Raw genomic sequence first — 22,359 nt, forward strand, 5'->3', positions numbered from 1 at the left:
AGGATAAATCTTTAGGGAATACTAAATAAAGAAACTGAAGATGGGTAATCGGGTTAACTGTTTGACATGAAATATGTGAAGAAACAAATTAACTATATTATTGTAGGTTGAAAACCCTATGTACTCACCAGGTTTCACAACATGACACACTACTTTATTTGAATCACAGGTATCGATGCACAGATACATTACACTGAGAGATTAAAGGAGATGTAAATCATTTGTGTAAATGAATGTAAGGTCTGTTTATGCTTATGTTTATGTATTAACGATGATATCTCAATGTTCTAAATAAAAATACATTTATTCGGAAATGCTTTGATAACATCATTATCATGTTTTCTGGAAACAAATTTTGCAATGTCGTGGATTTGGGGATGTCACATCATCTTAACTAGGGGTGTAAGTGAGCCGAGCTACTCGTGAGCTACTCGGAATCGACTCGTTAAAAGTTCGACTCGAACTCGATTTAAACGAGCCTGAGCCGAGCCTGAGCTTTATTCGGGGCTCATTTATTAAACGAGCTCGAGCCCGAGCTTTTAAACCGAGCTCGACTAGGGCTCGCGAGCTTAAACGAGCCTATATAAATTATAATATAAATATATTTTTCACTCCTTATATTATATATTTATATTATTAATAATATGTTTCCTTAATTTCTTTAATCTTTATATGAATTGAAAGCAAACCAACCGCCTTTGCCGACATTCCCCTTACTCCACACACGCATACGGCATATACCCTACAACTACGAGCCTAAGACGGTCGAACATGCCATTACCCATTTACCATCTAGGGCGACGATAATTAATCCATGATTTCCAATTAATGATCGATTGTAAGTACGTAACAATTGATTTCCGAATCCAGTGGATGTATCAATTGACTGATTGAGTATACGACGGTCCGAGGTCGACGTTTCCCTCCCGAATCCATCTCGTTCTCAACAGACAACACTCAACAGCCAAGAGGTATTAATAATATTTCATTCCATCACAGTTTATATTGAATCGATTGGTATCAGTAATGTGATTGAATGAATCGATTGTAAGCACTAAGCAAATAACCTGTTTGTCAATTTTTGTAATTAAAATCGGCACTCCTCAAATCAAAAGGTACCTGTTTGTAATCATATTAATTCACTTGTTTGGAAATTGCAACGTGATTGCATGTTGGATGTTTTCAATTCACATTTTTGACCCTAAGGTTTGACCAAATGCTAGAAAATGACACACATATTTTTCAAATCACATTGAGTTATTTACTTTTGCATAAATATTATGTGTACTTGTTGGTGTTCATGGTGTTCCACTGAGTTGTTTATTGTTGCATAAATATTATTTCAAATTGATGTATCTATGATTTGTATTGTTTTCTTATGAAGATTCAATGGATGATGGAGGGTCTACAACAAACCTATTAAGTCCAAACAAAGGAATGGGGGTTGAAACAGGTGTTGGGATTGATAATTCGTCATCACAATTAGTACATGGTATGGATCAAACAACCACTCCAAATGAAGAAACAACTAGTCAAATCCCTAATGAAAATGAAAGTGTGAGAGAAAAAAATAACGAAACCGATGAAGATGAAGTACAATTAACGAGAAAATGGAAAAAAACATCAAAAGTATGGGACGACTTTGTTGTAGTTACACTCCGGGATGGTAAGAAAAAAGCCGAATGCAAACATTGTAAGTCAAGGTTGGCTATTACTGGTTCAGGTCCTACATCATCATATAAAAGACACCTAAACAGCTGCATCCCCCATAAACAATCGCTAAAAAACCAACAAATACTAAATTTTCAGCCTAGTGGGTGTGATGTGGATTTTGTGCCACCATTGATCGGACCGGATACAAAATATGATGAAAACAAGATGAGGGAGGCCATAGCTAATTGGATACTAAGTACTGAGCAACCGTTTGCTACTAAGATGAGGGAGGCCATAGCTAATGGGAGGCATTTGGAGAGTTCATAAAGACTGCAGATTTGGAGAGACCAGAAAAGTCAGAGCTTGATATGTATTTAGAAGAAGGTGTTTATATGGAGAAAGGACAAACAGGAATGGAATCATTTAATGCTTTAGAGTGGTGGAATGTGCACAAGTTAAAGTACCGTGTTTTATCATTGATGGGGTTGCATCTGAAGCAACTTTTAGTGTCGGCGGTAGAGTTATTGATCCATATCGAGCTTCATTGGGGTCCGACACGGTACAAATGTTGATTTGCGGAGGAGATTGGATTAGGCAAGTTCATGGAGTCAAGAAAAAAATTAAAGGTATATTTGAAAAAAAATCAAAACCACATTATAATTGTTATTTTAATAGTTTAAATTATTAATTGTCAACCTTTTTATTTTGTAGAAGGAGGAGTTTCCTATTGAGGTTTTACTGCCTGAGGTGAACACAAAGTAATTGAAGGTAATTAGATGTGTTAAACAACAAATTCTTAATCTGAAAAATATTTCAAAAAATGATTCCTTTGTACATTTTGCAGGTTTTGTGTATCTGAGGAGTGAAGTTGCATAAAGGAAGATTTTTCTATTTCTAGTCGTTCAATAATTAGGAGTTTAACTACTATTTTTGTAATTTGAGCTTTTACTCTTTATGTTCTTTTATTTGGTTATATTTTAGACATTAAATCAATGCAAATGGAGAATCTATGAATGTCTGTTTTGAAGTTAGAATTTGGATTATTCCCTTGAATATATGATAATAAATTAAACGAGTCCCAAAACCATAAACGAGCTCGAGTCGAGCCTAAGCTCATTTAGGCTCGCATGACAAACTAAACGAGCCGAGCTCGAGCTTCTTATTTTTCCTACGAGCCGAGCACGAGCTTTGAAATTGGGCTCGAAACGAGCCGAGCTCGAGCTCGAGCCAACATACAATCAAACGAGCTTGAGCCGAGCTTGGGTATGTTCGGGCTCGGCTCGGCTCATTTACACCCCTAATCTTAACTAATTGATAAATCCATTGAATTTGAGAGACCTGGAATAAAATTTGAATGAATGTTTGCTTTTGGAGTGGGAGATAGTTGTTTATGTAAGTGGTCAACCCAAGAAGTCAGCTTGAGTGAACTTGACAGCTCAAGTGGTCAGCTTCAATGAGCTTGACAGTGGGTTTGAGTCAGCTCAATGAGCTTGAGTCAGCCCAGTAACTTTTGTCAAATGACCCATTTATTTGGCCCATGTTAAAAGGCCTAGGTTTTCCTTGATTGTAATACTTGGTGATAGAAGATAGGTAGGGTTAGAGTGTTAGAAAACATCACGTATTTGTATACGGAAAAGTGAGGTCGATTGCTTAGCCTAATACAAGAACTCTCTTTTGTTGTTGATGTAGGCACGATTGATGAACTACATAAATTTGTTGTTTTCTTTCTCCATTTACTTTCTTTGCTTGGTTATTGTCATTGTTTGTTTTTGGGTCTAAGGGCAAAAACGGAAATCTGAAGAACAACAATGTTAGTTGCTATCAATTTGTATTTTCTGCATTGTTTCTGTTGGAGCAATAATTTATATATGTAATAAAAAGAAAAATATATATATATATTTGAGTATTAGTAGCGGTGAATGGTCACAAAGAGGAGAAAGAGAGGAGATTTGAGCAGCATGCGCAACCTGAGATTATACACATTTGGCGATATCGGCGAAACCGTGTAACCATGCTCCCGTAACTCTCTCGACTAAGTCCGCCTTTATGAATAAGAACCAACCAACTAATTATACCAACACTAATGATTGAGAAATTTTAGTTGCCACATTTAAAGCTAAAAGTACCAAATAATTATCCTAAATATCCTCTTATTTTTTGTTCATAATTATCTTCATTTTCATATGAACCAATGACATATTGACATGTGTAATCCGCTAATTCTTTCTTTTAATTTTCTTTTTTAATTTTGATATTTGTCTTGATCTAATGAGTAGGAAGATTAGTAGGAGGATATTTGATTTCTCTTATCCAAAACATCATCCTAAGTGTCAACAACAAAACGAAAAAAGAGTAGATATTGTTGGTCCTATTTATCATACCATTTTATCGTTCCTACCATACCGTCGCCATAACCAAAAAAACATTGTCGTTGTTTTTAGCAAAAGTAATTAAAACCATTGTCAAGCCATGTCCAATTTGTACATGTCTTAATTTCCTGAGACATAAAAACTTAAAAAGTAATAAACTAAATTACATATCCATTATCCAATTTACTTTTGTTGGGGAGACAACAAATAAAGTGAACATGGATTGGATGATGGAATCATGGAAGGCAGATTATAAGACAAGCTACCAATATATTTGTTAAAAATTTGATTTAATCACAATTATATTTTAATATGCAGATAAATTTCTTTAAAAATAATTATCAAAATTCAAAACTCCAATTGAAAATTCTAACATGTGAACTATAGTCAAAACTTTCTTTTACGTAATTTATAATTATTTTTCATAAAATCAAATTGTGATTTCTTGGTCACATTTGCACTTTTTCAAAGGGGCCATTGCACTTAAAAATAAGCATAACGCTCAACTAATGATAATTTTAAAAAAAAATCAATTTAAAATATAATTTTATTAGTAAAACATTCTTTATTTGACATAACATATATTTATAACATAAGTTTTTGAACACTAATCCCAAATTACATTTTAATACATCAACATAAAAGTTAAGATTCTTTTTTTGTAAATTTTTTCTTTTGCAATATATTTGTGGGATCCCTATATTTGTTAACTGGATTGAGTCAGGTAACCTAACCATAGTGAACATTTAACGGCCGTTAACTTCTTCCTCTTTAGCTCTATAAATCAGGCCGTTACGCAAAGGCTGCTGCTCTGACTCCCCACTTCCACCGGCCCTCATTGTCTCCCTTCTCCGATTCCAGATCAGAAACACGCACAAACACGTACACTGCGTGAGAAGTTTTATCTTCAGAGGTGAACAGAGGAGGTGGAGTGTCTGCAATGACAATGGAGGTACCTAAGAAGTGGTTCGCTCTCTGTTCCTTTCTGTTTCTGATCCTGTTGCTCTCCGCCGTCGCCGCCGTAGTGCAGAAAAATAACTCTTCAAACCCTAGGTATCGCTTTCTCTCTAGTAATACCTACTGGTTTTTATGTTTTCCAGCTCAATTCAGTGTATCAGTGTGAACGTAACTTATGTTTTTGTTATTCATCATCTGAAATTTTGAATTCTGTAAGAGAATGTTGCAATATGAACTGAACTCATCTATGGTGAAAATCGACAATGCGAAGCTTATTTAGCTTGAAATTACGGAGTTATTTTTTGTTGAATGTGCACGTTTGATCGTTTCGCTTGAGATTCTTCTTTAGCTAGATAGAGAAGCTTACATTGTTTTTTAAATGGTACAGGACTGTGGAAACAGAGCAGTTACAGAGCCTGAACTTCAACTCGTCAATGGCAGCAAGGTAAAAACAAACAATACTGAAAACCGACTCACTGAGTCGACTGAGTCTCCGGACCTGAGTGTTCATGCGCTTGAATATGTTTTACCTTCGCGTTATTTAGTCTTATTTGAGCAATTCATCTTCTACAAAGAGTAATGAGCACTCATATTCGTTCAGAAAAGTAGAAAACCTCAAACGAAACAAATTTTAACCACTGAGATACTGGATTTTAAGATCTAGACGGTTTATTTCGGTTGTTCATCTCGAGATTCCTCTTGTTTATTGATTCCTACATTTCATTTCTCCTCAAACGGATTCGAAGAACCGTTTTCGGTTGATTATTGTTTTTCCAATTTTTTTCTCTATCCACTTTTTGTCAGTTATAACTGTAAAAAAGCAATGGAGTTGTATTTCTCTCTCTCACACACACGAAAATAAAAAAACACACACCAGTTTTCACTGATTGCAGACATGGTGTACTTTTTGTGTCTCCCCCACTCTTCTTCCACCACACGCTGTAGCGTAATTATGTGATTTGCCGAGGTGTGAAAGCACTTCAATAAAATAAGAATCTCGTATTCCAAATCGTGATTCCTGTAAAGTGTTTTTGTTGTTGTTTTCGAAATCTGATTTGAGTTTTCATTCGATGCAGAGAAAAGGAAATGGAAGCTTTGAATGAAAATGCAGTTCAAGATCCTGAAGAAGTCGTCTCCCTTGTTGAAATGTAAGGATCTCTATAAGCTTCTATATAATGTGGGATTAAATCTAATTAACACCTGTTTAAAGTTAAAAGAATCACAAAAAATGATCCCGGATTCACTCGAATTTATGCGTTTGAGAGAGAACATCTAAAAAATCACATGAATTTAGTTTCGGCGTCACACATAACAAGATCATTTGATTAATATTTTTTTAAGTGACATTCTCTCTCAAACGCATAAATTCATGCGTCAATAATGATTGAGGAAATCTGGCATATTATTTTAAGTTTTTAACCAATCAAATTAACTTATTACTATAATTTTTCACAACTACTAACATTTTTATTTTATTAATGTACAAAGAGCCAATTTGATATCCTCCGTAGCTATTAAATGATAGCCACGTGTTTACATACTATATAGATGAAAGATAATATCATCATGTTATTTCAAGAAACCAAAATCACCAATCCAAACCTTTGTTTTTTTGACTTCATTTCTTTTTCTTTCCCATTTTACCCCTTTGTCAAAATTACCATAAAAGGTGAATCACCTCATGTGCCCATGATGTCCATAACAAAGACCTAAACGAAATCGGACTACATACTCTTCTTGTCTCCCACATGATTTTTCTGATTGAATTTGACGTCTTTACAACCTATCCTAAAATAAAATGTCATTATTACCCTTACACAGTTTCTTTACATAGCAAAATGACTGATGGTCAATACAGTACTTACTACCCTTCTGCAGTGTTAGGTATTGATTTAAATTTCAATTCTTACACTACGAGAGCTAAAGTCACTATGTTCCCACATATATTCGATTCGTATACTATAACCATACACGTCCATGTGACATGCTTTTCTTTATTTTAAATCATCCATATCTCCAATAATCTTGGTATTCAACAAACCTATCTTTTTCCCATGTGACACGCCACCATCATCCCATGTGATCATAAAGAGACATTTTGAACATTGTTACATGGATTTAGTAAAATAACTATTTTACCCTTATACAGGAGTATGAGAAACAACACTGAGAGAAGGAAACTAGGATACTTCTCATGTGGGACCGGGAACCCAATCGACGACTGCTGGCGGTGCGACCCAAACTGGCACCGCAACCGCAAGCGGTTAGCCGACTGCGGTATCGGGTTCGGTCGCAACGCAATCGGGGGCCGCCACGGCCGCTTCTACGTCGTAACCGACGCGCACGACGACAACCCGGTCAACCCGCGGCCTGGCACCCTCCGCCACGCTGTCATCCAAACAGAGCCACTGTGGATCGTCTTCAAACGTGACATGGTCATCCAATTGAAACAAGAACTTATAATGAACAGCTTCAAAACCATCGATGCACGTGGAGTCAACGTGCATATTGCTAATGGAGCTTGTTTGACTTTACAGTTTATCACTAATGTTATCATTCATGGGTTGCATATTCATGATTGTAAACCTACTGGAAATGCTTTGGTTAGAAGCTCTCCTTCGCATTACGGGTGGAGAACAATGGCGGATGGTGATGCGATTTCGATTTTTGGATCGAGTCATATTTGGATCGATCATAATTCTTTGTCTAATTGTGCTGATGGACTTGTGGATGCGGTTATGGGGTCCACTGCTATCACTATTTCCAATAATCACTTTGCTCACCATAACGAGGTTATGTTGTTGGGACATAGTGACTCTTATGTTAGGGATAAAATGATGCAAGTGACAATCGCTTATAACCATTTTGGCAAAGGTCTAATTCAAAGAATGCCAAGGTTATATAATTACTAATTACAAATATCGTTAGTTAATATAATTATGGGAAACTAAAAAAAATATATATTTTTGCAGATGTAGACATGGGTATTTTCATGTTGTGAATAATGACTACACACACTGGGAAATGTACGCGATTGGTGGAAGTGCAAGCCCTACAATTAACAGCCAAGGCAACAGATACCTTGCCCCTGCCAATCCTTTTGCGAAAGAGGTAACGTGTGCTTTTACTTTACTTAAATTGTAATTCAGTGTTCGTTGTTAAATTTATTTGTTTAAATAAAAATGGGAAATTAAACGGGTCGGGTATATAGGTTACCAAGAGGGTGGATACAGATGCGAGAAATTGGCACGGGTGGAACTGGAGATCCGAGGGTGATTTACTTCTTAATGGGGCTTATTTTACTCCATCTGGGGCTGGTGCTTCTGCGAGTTATGCTAGAGCTTCGAGTCTAGGGGCAAAATCGTCTAACATGGTTGCTAGTATTACTTCTAGTGCTGGGGTTCTTAACTGTCGTAGGGGCCACCAATGCTAGCCTTACACGTGTCATCCTCTCTCACCATTTTCACTTTTACTTTTTTTATTTTTTGTTCAGTGTGTTTGTTCACTCCTCTAGTGTGCTTTTTTTACACACTCATTGTTTTTTTTTTTTTTTTTTTTTGTGTCGTGCAAGTGCAACCTCGGCCAAGCTTTTTATTAGAAAAAAACATGAACTACATTACGTTACATTACATATTCAACAATTTCGGGATAGGAGCAGGTTTGAAGTGTTGTTCATCGTGTGATTTGTGTTTAGATCTCATCTGACTAGGTTTATTGATTTTATATAGGGGACAACATTGGTCATTGGAATGTTATTTTTATTTTTTTTATGTAATTTTTGGTTTTGTTGAGTCGAATGTTGAAACTTGAAACTACTTGGGTTATGATTCTTGAATGGAAAAGAAAGAGAGGTTTTATTTTTATTTTGGCGTTAAATTTGAATTTATTGGAGGGATGAAGCTTTTGGTTTTGGATGCTTTACAGTTTTACAATTATGTGTTAGTGTGTTCCTGCCACAAAAAGATTTCAGAAGACTTTTTTTTTCCTTTTGTCAAAGGCAATAATGATATTGTCTCAAATATTAAAAAAGAACATTGGATTCTTCTTCCTCACAGCTTGATTTTTTTTTTTTTTTTTTCAACTGTTGCCACGTGAAAATTCATAAAAATGTAAAGGCAAATTAAAGTCATTCATACTCTTTAGCATTCTTTTTTGTATTGTTATAACAAGAGTAATTATATCCAAAGTTAAAAACTTGAAATACAATGTCACGTGTTTGGCGTGAAAGCATCTCTCGCATCGCATGTAATGTGAGGGTGTCACAAGTCACAAACTTGTAAATACGTATTAGTCATTTAGTTGGTCATTTTGTGTCTTATGAACGTACAACTTACACATGCACAAGGTACCAATAAAAAAGATCCAGTTAATAGGGTACAAATATCACATGTTAGAAGACAGGTTATTTAGAGCCCTATTGAGCATTGAGTGCCTACCTTTGTATAGTAGATAACAAGAGACAACAAACAGTGTACTTTGTCTAACAAGTGTACAACTCACCAATGCTCAATCTACCAAACATGTGTCACCAAAATTATCCAAGTAGATAGACATGTCACACTCGTTCGTAAATCTTATAATCCAACCCCCCAAACCCCAACCTAGAAACCCTATGGGAGTATGGGGCTCAAAGTACACTGTTGTTGCCTTTGATAGTGTTTGCTCTCTATAATCAAAACATATTCTTCAAGATTCAACTTTTTATTGACAAAAAAGATTATGGATGGCTTGAATAAACCTTGTTTCCAATCGCACTTATGTCATTTTCTCAATTGCATCCATTTGAATTAAGCTTTTGGTTCATCAAAAAAAGTCTGAAAACCATTTGAAAGTTGTTATACTTCTAACACCACCTCGTGTTATTGTGTAAGAGTAACATTTGTTTTACTACCACCAAAAGATTTCGGAACATTTTTCTTCTTCTAGAAAAGCTTGTAATCAATATCTCTAATTAGAACTTTCGATTCTTCCTCACAAGATGAATTTTGCCAAGTGAAATTCATACCATGAAAATGTAAATGCAAAAAAAGAAAATAAGTAGAAGAAGCAATCGGTTTGTTATTGTAAAGTGTAACTTTCATTGTGTACCTTTATAAGAACAATAATTATTGTGCAAAATTAAATAGAATGTCACATGGGTTTTGCTATTAAATTGTCTTTGGCGTGAAGCCATCTCTCTCCGTCACCATGTGATGTCTCTCTCGTAAACAGAAATAATCCTCTTCGATGCCCTATATATCCGAAACTTAAAATAATGATGCCTTTTTAGTCCAAATCTTACAAAAAAATCGAATATAAAAAGTATGCAGTCTAATTAAACGTGTCTAATTGGACATTATCCGTATACCGAAGAGCCCATTCAATACCTAACACTTTTTACATGAACGCTAAGCAATTCTATGGGTAAATTACACGGATGGTCCCTGTGGTTTACGGTAATCTGCATGGTTGGTCCCTAAAAACATTTTTTAACTCGGAACGTCTCTATTTTATATTTTTGTTGCACGGTTGATCCCTGTCTGTTCTAAAAAGACTAATTTACCCTTATTCATTTCTTTCTTAATTAAGTTCTTATTAATTTATTTAATTATTATCTTATTTAAATAAAAAATACATGTGGGTCCCTCCCTCATTGCCCCCTTCAGCATTCTTCTTCCCTCGACCTTTGTCCCATCTTCGATTTCATCATCCCAACTCCAGCAACATTACTAAATCTCCAACAAACACCAACTAATCAAACCCTCTCTTCACCAGAGAAACAATGTTTACCTGAAAAAACAAATGGCAATGATATCCTGTCCTCATTCGCCTCATCCAACCCACCCACTATTGTTCATCATCTTCTTCAAGTTCTACATCACCCAACCACCACAAGCCCCTTTGTCTTCTTCAGTAAGACTACTTACAAACCATCACAAACCCTTTTGTCTGAAGCAAATTGCCAGAAAATCAAGGCAAGAACCAAGTCATAAGCAAATTACCCCTAAATCTGAGTCAAATCAGAAAAGCAAATTGGAAAATATGAAAATTAACAACCATATATGAACCAAACCTTAAGAAAACCAAACCAAAAACCACATTTGAAGAAGACAATAGGGTAACCAGGAACAAATTTGAAGCATATCTAGAAATCAAACCTGAAGGAATTCGTCGGAGAAATCAGATCGGGAAAAGCTGAACCTGACGGCTCTCACCCTATTTCCTCGTATCACCCACTCACTCCCCCTCTCCTCACCCTTCGTTTCCCTTTCAATATCAGGATGCACAAACGAAAACATCCAAAAATAAAAAAATATGGCAATTGGTTCTCGTTCTCGTTCTCCTACAGGTGCAAGGACGACCACTAGGGTTTAATTTTGCAGGGTTTTAATTTTGCAGGGAGAGGGGAGGACATGGGGATGATGGTCGATGGTGATGGATTATCTGTTACACACCAGATCATTCTGAGTTGTAAATCTATTACACACCAGTAGCAGAGAGGAACGAAGGGCGAAAGAGGTGATTTCCGGTAGCGAAGCTGGTTGACGGTGGGGTATAAGACGATGTCATGTGGAGTCGGCGAACTTATCTGGACGGAGGAATGGGGTTTAAAGGATCATGACGACCAGTCCCTTTCTTATTTTATTTTAGTTCTTTTTAGATTTGTTTTTATTTATTATTTATCATAATAGATAAATAAGGCAAAGTGTGTATATATATATATATATATATATATATATATATATATATATATATTAAGGGTAAGTTGGTCATTTTATGTCTATCAGGGACAAAACGCGTAACAAAAACAAACTATAAGGATGGTCCGAGTTGAAAATTCTTCTTAGGGACCAAACACGCAGATTACCCCAAACCACGAGGATCATTCGTGTAATTTACCCCAATTCTATTAAATGTTTAAGCGATTATTTAAATGCAAAATTATCTATTTTTGGTTTATTTTTACTCCCAAGATTAACGATAAACGGGAAAAATGACACATACGACATATGGATTTTCTAGGGTTTACCATTTTAGTCACTAAACTTTTTTAGTGGCTTTATGAAGGAACAAATTGTGTTGCAACCTAGAAATTTAGTCCATTTTACTTATTATACCTGATAACAATGTCACATCGTCCTAATTTGATACATCATCGATGACATGGCGAAATTGTATTTAAGTCTGGAACTCAAACGACATCATTTTGGAATGTGAAACCTCTGTAGAGGTCATGTTCACACTATTCACCCACCTCCGTATAAAATGTGAAGCTTGTGCCCTAAAATGACACAATTCGTAACCTGGTTACCCCGACTGCATCCTAAACTTCGATACCAATCGCAGAAACGATGCATTCACGATTATCTCAAGATCACAGTTGGTCACCCAACTACAATCAGCACATGACTGAAAATGTCTCGAATGGAGTCACAAATGAAGATTGCGATCAATCTGTTGCATACACAGTTAGAGGTGTCGCTTGGGAGGGAAGAGATTGCAAACGACCTTCGTAAACTACGACACAACCTCACTAGAGAGATGGACACCCTAAATCATGAAGTCGATGATGTTAGGGAAAGTTAACTTGATCTATCTAACATGCTTGCTGATTTGAAGAATCATTTTTGTTCATTGCAAGCGTCGTATGTCAACATTGTTCTGGGAAAAAAGAAGTCGGAGAAAGTGAAATGGGTCTTTGGGGTTTTTGTCGTTGCTGTTATGGGGGTTTTAACCTACAGGCTATTTAAATGGCAGAATAACTTTAGGTTAACATTTCAATCCTGGGTTTCTATTTTGTTTTGATGTGCATCTCGTTTATTCTCCTTATTAGTAACGGGTTTTGCTGGTTCTCTTTTGGTTTGTGGTTGTAGTATTTGGTGGTTTTGTGATAGAGGTAAGTTATGTATGAAAAATGCGTGCATACCTTTGCTCATTTTGGAGAATATTCAATCTTGTTCTGATGTTTGGAAAAACATAATAACGATTCCATCCTTGACATGTGAGTTTCATAATGACCATCATTTGCATGACATATATACTAATGTCCACCAACATGATGATAATAGGTTTTTTCCTAGCATCGAAAATGACACTATTAAAGCTCTCTGAATAGTCATTCTCCACAGATTCACATGATGATAGGTGAACTCTAAAAAAAGCTAGAGACCAAGTCTTTGGATCTCTGTCCATAAGATGCTTAACCGCTTCAGTATTCAACTTTTCAATATCTTACATGGTTGTGTTAAAATGTGCTTCATTTGTTGCCTTGCTTTCTCTCCAAAACAAATTTTCAAACTTGGCTACATTAAACCTCTTTTTAAAATTAGCATATATATGCCTAGCACAATGCATATGTTCTGCTGCTGAGAATACTTCTTTGACTGCCTCAACCAAACCCTGCATATGTACCCATAATATGTGAAGTTAGAAATGTAAATTTTTATTATACTATGTTAAATACTTTACAAACATACCTTGTGTTGATCAAATATAAAGACTAAACCACTTCCATCATTTCAACATTGCAAATCTCCGACAAAATTTTCAACGAACCATTACCAATTCTCTTTGTTTTCCACACATACAACATCCCAAGCAATTGGGAATATTCCATTGTTAGCATCCCTACCAACATCACACAGTAACTCACCTTGGAAAAAACGTTTCAAGAAACAACCATCCAAGTTAATGATCCGTCTACAGCCTTCACACCACCCTTCTTTGACTGCATCAAAGCATATGTAAATCTTGTTGAAGTAATTCATACCATCAGGCATTGTATCCACAGAAATTTAAACAGTGGATCCAAGATTTGATCTTTTAATCTCCTCACCATAAGACCATAATTTTCTGCAACCGTGCCTTCAACTAGACTCAATGCATACTTCTTGGCTCTCCTACACTGACTCATACTTACAACAATGTCAAAAGTGGTTTTCACCAACTCTTTTAGTAATCTCACACTTATCGTCAGATTGTTGAAAAATTGTTGGGTAAAGTGGGTACCTATCCATCTATAAGTTACAACTGATCCGAATTTGAAATTCTTTGAACAATTTTGCTCAGTAATAAGAGACTTAATTTGGAAAGACTTATCATCGCTCATCCATGAACTCCAAAACCCAAATGTACATTTTCCATCATAATATTTGGCCAACAACCATCTACTACCATTTTTCACAAAACATAATTCATAACCATCCGCAACAGCATAGTTACAGAGCATGTATTTCAATTGTTTAGGAATCTCAAACCTCATACCTAACACAGGTTCCTGCTCATTCCAGTGAATCTTTTCATTGAAAATGTTTGGCAACTAGGATCAACATCTTCATCATCATCCATGGCTTCTTCCAAAGGGCCACCCAGAGCTGCATTCTCACCCATTTCAACATCAGGTGTAACGCCCGTAGATCCGGGCTAGTCAATTTAGAGGCAATAGGGGTCGAAAATGACTTTTCGACAAAAGATTATTTAGAATAAATAATCTTAACCAAGATGTAGAATATGTCACAAGGTTTCCGTACATATACAGAACGCCGAAATCCGAGTTATAACGAAGAAGTTATGGCCCATCGAAGTTTTACGGCAAAACCGGCACGACACCGGGAAGCGTAAATAGTGAATTTACGATAGAGCGAGATTTATCCTTAGAAATCTAAATGAAAGTCGTATAATATGTTAAACTAATAACGTCGATAAAAAGAACGCCCAAATCTGACTTCGTATGAGGAAGTTATGATTTTTCTAAGATTCGACTTAACAGTGCACGACCCGAAACTCGAATTTTAGTTCGAGCGGTTTTTGGCTTACGCGACCTAAATGAGAGTTGAAGATCTCATTAATAGGAACTCAACAGTAAAAAGACAGATGAAAACGGAGTCCGTATGAAGGAGTTATGAATTCTTCGCAGTCACTTAACAGTCTAAACGCCTCCTACTGTTAAATTTGAGATCGGTCGAGAATTAGCCAACAGAGTCAAAATGAAAGTTGTAGATATTATTTTTACCTACGCGTGGATATAAAGAACGTCAAAAACGGAGGTCGTATGTGAAAGTTATGATTTTTCTAAGTTTGAAGGCTGATACGCGATATGGGGTGACGTGGCACCACCAGAATTGGACACGTGGCACCACCAGAAGGCCACCACATGGCCCAACTCAGCGAATAGGTCCCCCCTACTCGGCGAGTCCATCAGATTTTTGCACTATAAATAGAGGTGCCGGGTCTAGCCTTCTCTTCATACCTCAACCCTCTTCTTTCTCTCTCTAAACTCTCTCTCTAAGCTCCCTAACCCCCCTAAAAGCCTAGGTAAACCCCCTAGCACCCGAAGGAAGCCCCGAGGCTCCCGGAGTTCCGAGAAAAGAGCCTTTCGGCTCGGGAACGCTGCTCCAGCGAAGCCCGGTTTTCGAGAAAAACCCGCTGTAAGTGAGCTGTACCTATCCTATCTTTTGTTTAGCTTATGTTTTAATATATGAATGTTATTAGGTCCTTAAAATAATTATTTGGGCTATTATTATGAGTTATATTGAGTGTTATTAACGCTTATATAATAATAATAATAGTCAGATAATTAATTTGTCGTGGTTATCATTAGACTAAACCCTAGTGGTATCGATACTAGGTTTAATCGAAAGAATATCATTTTGAGAGTATCGAAGCGCTGTCCGAGTGCCGAGTCACCACCTAATCAGGTGAGTGCATAGTTCCCTTTTATCTTACACATAGATATGAAGTATTTTATATAAATTATGTGCTATGTGTGCATATTATCTGAGTACTTGTTGTCTATGCTAAATAAACGATTTTATACATGTTTTAAATGATTTAAACTGTATATGTATTTTATATCTACGATAATGTTGGGGTAAACATGGGTAGATATAATAGATGGAATATGAGTTGAGAGGTGTTATAGACCACAAGGTGAGGGTGAGAGGTGGATGATGTGAGAAGCCTTTTTCCCAAATGATGGCCCCGTCATTCAGCAGAGTATGGATGACAACCACAGACTATTCTAGATAGTCAGTGGAACACTAGCAGGCTCGCAACCTGTAGGTGTTGTGAACTATGTGTTCACCCGGTGTACTCTAAACCCTGGTGATCATGCAGACTTGATGCCTAAACCTTGGTGATCATGCAGACTTGATGCCTAAACCTTGGTGATCATGCAGACTTGATGCCTAAACCCTGGCGACTATGCAGACTTAGTGCCCGTAGTGTAAACCGTGGCAACGATGGACTTTGTGCCGATTTCTTAGGATGATCCTTAGGAATGAATGAATGAGGAATAGCTAATTCTTAGGGTAGATCCTTAAGATTAAAGAAGATAATGGGGATGGGTAATTGGGCTGATTGTTTGATTGTTTAAACATAATAATTATATTATTGTGGGTTGAAAACCCTATGTACTCACCAGGTTTCCCAACCTGACCCACTCAGTTTATTTATATCACATGTGTTGATATGAAGTCACATTACACTGAGAGATTTAAAGAGATGTAGATCACTAGTGTAAATAAATGTAAGTTCTGTTTATGCTTATGTTTCTGTATTAACGATGACATTCCAAACGTTTTGAAATGAATAAAATACGTTTCTTCGAAAATGTTTTAATAACGTATTTATTGTGTTTTTCTGGGAACAAATTCCGCAACATTTTTATTTAAAGAACTCTGATTTTTAAAAAGCATAAACAAATTCGGTCTTTTCTCGCCGTGAAAATGGGGATGTCACAGTTGGTATCAGAGCATTAGTTTAAGCAAACTAGGAATATGGATTTATTTCTAGACTTAAACTTAGAATGCTAAGTGATGATTGTGAGGAGTGTGTCAAATAGATTTAGGTAATGCACCTGAATAGACACAAGCAGTATCTTATTTTGGGAATGATGCCTAAATTCCTTTTACGTGCTAAATGATGCTATAGTTTGATCGGATCTATGGTCTGTTGCCGACCGGATCTGGAAACCTTATGTGTTTAGGATTCTAAACGTACGAATACGATATTAGAACTAGCATATAAACGTTTCGGAGTGATAAGGATGATTTAAACATCAATCTTAAGTAAAGGTCTAGATTCACCTTATTCGGTGTATAGATCAAGATGGCAAGGACCCGTAGCGGAAACATGAATGCAAATGGGAATCGAAACCAACCCCCAGTGATTGAGCAAATACCGGTTCTAGTAACCGCTGCTGAGCCAATAACAATGGTCGGAGTGCAAGCGATGATCCATGCGATGTTGGATCGTCAAATGGAGGAAACCAGACATTTGCTCCAGCAAAATCGAGAAGAAGCAACCATACAGATCGAACAGCCCGAGTTGAACGAAGGGCAGACTAAGGAGGGAAACTACAGTGGGAATGTTGGTCAAGCCAACCCACCGATAGTTAGGCAAAACCACCAGGATGGAGGAAATGATGGACGTGGATGCAAATACAAGGATTTCATGGCGTCCAAACCACCGAGTCTATCTGGAAGCCCGACGCCGGTGGAAGTCATGAACTGGATCTCCGAGATGGAGACGATGTTTGAGAGTTGCGAGTGTAGCAACAGGCAGAAGACCGCTCTCGCGGTTCCTTTGTTGAAATGTAACATCCCAAAAATACAGTCTGAAATTTTCATTTTAAATCAGTAATAAAACCATATTCATCAACGTCATATAAGAATCATAAACAATGTATATCAAAATATCATAACAACTGTCAAACATATCAGAGTATAAACATCCCAGACTGAACAAATGGTGTGTGCACTGCAATCTTCCCGAGCTCCTCTTTTGAAAACTGAGTACCTGAAACCAAAACTAAAACTGTAAGCACGAAGCTTAGTGAGCTCCCCCAAACTACCACATACCATATAATACATATAAACACATACTGGGCCTTGCCCACTGGATCGGACCGAAGTCCGGAAACTGCATCGGACCAAAGTTCGGAACTAACCACGGCCTTGCCCTCTGCATCGGATCGAAATCCAGAACAACTGAGGCCTTGCCTCCTGCATCGGACCAAAGTCCGGAACTAACTGCATCGGACCGAAGTCCGGAACTGACTGCATCGGACAGATGTCCAGAACATACTGAACATAGCATCACATAAGCATATCAACTAACATGAACACATAGATAGCATACTACATCGGGATGTAACCCGGAACACATAACACAAAATCCTGTCTGAGCCACGAAGGCATCAAACATACTAGAATCTGCATCGGACCGAAGTCCGGAAACTACTGTTAGCTAAACGGGCCGGCATTGTGGCCTTAGACCCGTTCTTACTGAAAGGAAACTCACCTCACACTGCTGAAGTCCCGTAGACAAAATCCCACACTGCTGAAGTCCCGCAGACTCAACCTCTAGCTGCTGGATGACAGATTCCCAAACTGTCAACACCAAGATAACACCCAATTAATAATTGGGTTCTATCACATAACTATAAATACATACTTTAGGTAATTACTACATTACCCCTAGCTTGGCTTACCCAATCCCAAGGCCCAATCCATAGGCCCAAGGTTAACTAGGGATCAAAGCCCAACATATGGCCCAATTTTCCAAATTGGGCCCAAACCTCTACATGGACTTCCCTTAAGGCCCAATTGTCCAGTCCAGTCCAACATGTCTCATTCTAGGGGCCCAACATCATACAATCATCTAGGCCCCAACTATGGCCCAATTTTCCAAATTGGGCCCAATCCTTCATATGGGCCTTACCCTAAAGCCCAACTAATTACTCTAGTCCATTTAATTATTCTTGGATGGCCCAACACAAAGCCCAAGTAAAATTAGGGTTTCACATAAAATGATAATTAGGGTTAAGTGTTTCTCGCTTAACCCATTAATGGCTTATCCCACTAAGTACTGAATCCGTTAAGGACTTAATCCATTAAATCCATTATTGCTTAGATTAATTTCTACCAATGATGTTATTTAATATTTCACTTATTAATTAAGTCTCGTTTGCGTACTGAAAAATTCTCAAATATTAGGATTTTTCTCAATTAGTCCACTAAGGACTTGATCCATTAATTCATTTACTCTACTATATAAATGGCATTGAATAATTTGGGCTTAATTCACAATCCAATCCAAATGGTCCAAAAGTGGGTCCAAATAAGTCCAATGCCCAAATACTCATAATTAGGGTTTTCCACCCAAACATGGTCCAATAGGCCCAACATCGATCTCTAAGCCCATTAGGGTTTGCTAGTGGGGCACCATCCATTACCACCTCGGGTAGTGGTGGTCTATGGCGGCTTACGGCGGCGGCCACCACCTTACGGTGGTGGTTTTGATTCTTTTCATTAATCCAAAATTCAAGTTACATTTTACAAAGCTAATCTCAATTAACCATACACACACACTAAACTAATCACACATACACACACCATGGCGGTCGGTAGCAGTGCTTGGCGGCAGCCACCACCTCACGGTGGTGGCAGTGGCTGATCTTGGAAATTTCTGCTAAACAAAACACACTCTAACAAAAGAAACACAGCCACAAAATATGCCTCCTACTCGGGAATGCAAACGATCACCCACTTCACGACGACGTGCGGAGGTCCGATAGCAACAGCAGCGGCACTACGGCGGCAGCTACGATTTCCAATGGTGGTGGTGGTGGTGGTTCCTGCTCAAAAACACACATACTTCTTCACCATTAACAATAAACACACATAAAGCCACCTCTTACGTTGGCTGGTGGAGGAAATGGGCAGCAGAACACGGTGGAAGCCACCATCATGAGGTGGTGGCGATGGGTTCTAGGTCCGAGCTTACACAAACAACCTATGGCAGCAACACATACACGAAATGACTTGAGATCAAGCCCCTAATAGCTGATTAGGAGTTTGATATTATCGGAAAGTCGCACATAGCGGCCCCATGGCCACCGACGTCGACAATGACGCTTCCGGCGTCGTACACACATAATACAATGAAAGAGAGAGAGAGAGGAGGGTGGTTTGGAAAGGACTAACCGAGAGTTTCTGGTGGCTCACAACCCACCCACGATGAGCAACGAATTTGTCTTTGGTTCTCAATGGTTTTCTAGCGGCCCCCGACACTTCTGGCAGCGGACGTCGCAAGGCGACCTTCATCGGCAGTGTAGCAGTCGGCGATCGGACCTGAGATGTAAGCGGCGGTCGATTAAAACTTCTTCGATCGGTGAACGAGAGGGAAAACAGGATGATTGCGGCTGGAGGAGTGGAGGGATAAGGTTGGCGGCCGCTTCATTGCTTAGGGTTGAAGATGAAATGGCGTGGGGAAGGCATACGGGTATATCCCGTATCTCATTTCAAACATATGATATGATTTTTCAACTTCAGCCCCTCCACCCTTATTTGTTTACCTTTTAAACCCTAACTTTCAAAACTCTTTACAATGAAGTCCAAAATTACCATTTAACCCTTGCTTCTCATAATCTATCCATCTTAAGTCTCGATAATTTACCACGTGGTCCTTACCTTCATAAATATTTATAAGACTAATCCGGAACTGACACTTTTAATCTCCGACTTCTAAAATTCTTCACAAATTAGTCTGAGACTTAATTGATGCCTTCGTGGCTCAGACAGTATTTTGGGTTGCACCTGATCCCACATCGGCTGGGAAGGAGAACTAAGCATTCCTTATAAGGGGTGTGGATACCTTCCCTATCACAATGCGTTTTAAAGCCGTGAGGGCAGCAGATCCCATAAGAACTCTGCAGTTAAGCGTGCTCGGGCGGAAGTAGTACCAGGATGGGTGACCCCCTGGGAAGTCCTCGTGTCGAGTGGCCCAAAGCGGACAATATTGTGATACGTGCCAGAGGGGGATGTTACAAATGGTATCAGAGCTAGGGCACAGGTCGATGTGTTCGATAGGGACGTCGAACCCTATAATGGGGGGTGAAGGTGGGTTGCACCTGATCCCACATCGGCTGGGAAGGAGAACTAAGCATTCCTTATAAGGGGTGTGGATACCTTCCCTATCACAACGCGTTTTAATGCCGTGAGGGCAGCAAATCCCATAAGAACTGTGCAGTTAAGTGTGCTCGGGCGGGAGTAGTACCGGGATGGGTAACCCCCTGGGAAGTCCTTGTGCCGAGTGGCCCAAAGCGGACAATAGTGTGATACGTGCCAGAGGGGGATGTTACATGAAATCTGGAGTACTATGCTGGTGGAAGCTACTAGCCGATTCGATGCCCAAAGGAGAAGCGAGCAAGATGTCATGGGAAGATTTTCTGGTGCAGTTAAAAATGCAGTACTGCTCTGAGCAGGATCTTCTGGAGATCAACAACAAGTTTCAGAATCTAAAGAAGGGAAAGATGAGTGTCATCGAGTATGCTGCAAGTTTTACAGAGAAAATGAAGCTTGTTCCGGAGGTGAAACCAAGTGGTGCGAGAAGTGTAAAAAGAAGCACTTCGGGAAATGTAGCGAGGAGGTGACTTGCTACAAATGTGGAAAGACAGGGCATTACGCCAACAAGTGTGCGTCCAACAACACATGATCCTCGACGAAGCAGAAAACCGTGCGAGGAATCAAGGATGAGGACTTCATATCCGAAGATCAAGTTATGCAGTAGCCATAGTGTCGTATGAACTTGAACACCTATGTAATAGTTTCCAGAAATAATAAAACCTTCGTTTTGTTATCTGATGTGTTAAACTGTTATGTGATTTTCTTGTATAGTGACTTGGGAAAACTGCGAGACAATACTTGGGACGAGTATGTGTAGGTGTGAAAGGTAGTAGATACATATACTACCGGAAGCACATGACTCACGCTTGGATCAGGGAAAGTCACAAGATTACCAAGAAGCTAGTAATTGATTTCATTTTATTCAAGTATGTCGTTACCATTGTTTCGGTAATGACTAAGAAAATTGTTGTTATCCCGACCCTAGTGGTCATATCACATTGAGTCCGACTACGATGAGTAGGTTACGTGGTTCAGAGAACCAAGTTTGATGTAGCGTTCGACTTAAACCAAACAATTGAAATCAAAACGATCAATAGAAGTATCGCGCTCGCTGTTAAAGAAGTTGGTAGCTAGAAATGCTACATGTTAAAGTGTGATTATATCACATTAAAACATGAAGGGAGGCATACTCTATTTTAGAATTTAACTCTACAAGACCTGAGTCTAAACGTGCATCACATGATGATAGGTCATAATTTGGAGTCTAACCTAGGGTAGAGAGCAGGTGCACTATCAAGTACTGCTTACAGTCAATAAGTCTAAGAGATAGACTTGAAGGAATATAGAAGTTATAATTATTACCTAGGATAAAGAGATGACGTATTGAGTCATTATATGAGCCCTGTTTCGTTGATGATTCCGGGACGTAATCATCCTAAGGGGGAGATAATTGTAACGCCCGTAGATCTGGGCTAGTCAATTTAGAGGCAATA

At 38.2% G+C, this 22,359-nt stretch overlaps 1 protein-coding gene across 1 annotated transcript; it reads left to right on the forward strand.

Moving 5' to 3' along the window:
• The first annotated feature begins 4,819 nt into the window (after nucleotides 1–4,819).
• LOC145038896 (putative pectate lyase 1) lies at nucleotides 4,820–8,842 on the forward strand. Its single transcript, XM_078987116.1, has 6 exons — nucleotides 4,820–5,075; nucleotides 5,368–5,424; nucleotides 6,056–6,127; nucleotides 7,129–7,875; nucleotides 7,952–8,090; nucleotides 8,191–8,842. Exons 1-6 carry the CDS (start codon nucleotides 4,963–4,965, stop codon nucleotides 8,410–8,412), a joined length of 1,350 nt encoding a protein of 449 aa, XP_078843242.1. The 5' UTR covers nucleotides 4,820–4,962; the 3' UTR covers nucleotides 8,413–8,842.
• The last annotated feature ends 13,517 nt before the right edge of the window (nucleotides 8,843–22,359 follow it).

This window comes from Lactuca saligna, chromosome 1 (genome assembly GCF_052625555.1).
Source record: "Lactuca saligna cultivar CGN05327 chromosome 1, ASM5262555v1, whole genome shotgun sequence".
Taxonomy (NCBI): domain Eukaryota; kingdom Viridiplantae; phylum Streptophyta; class Magnoliopsida; order Asterales; family Asteraceae; genus Lactuca; species Lactuca saligna.

Bases quoted from the DNA above. Each gene is read 5' to 3' on its own strand.
- LOC145038896 (XM_078987116.1), top strand. From the start codon at position 4,963: ATGACAATGGAGGTACCTAAGAAGTGGTTCGCTCTCTGTTCCTTTCTG. The intron at 6,128-7,128 runs GTAAGGATCTCT...ACCCTTATACAG, and splicing joins GTCGTCTCCCTTGTTGAAAT to GAGTATGAGAAACAACACTG. The intron at 7,876-7,951 runs GTTATATAATTA...ATATTTTTGCAG, and splicing joins CTAATTCAAAGAATGCCAAG to ATGTAGACATGGGTATTTTC.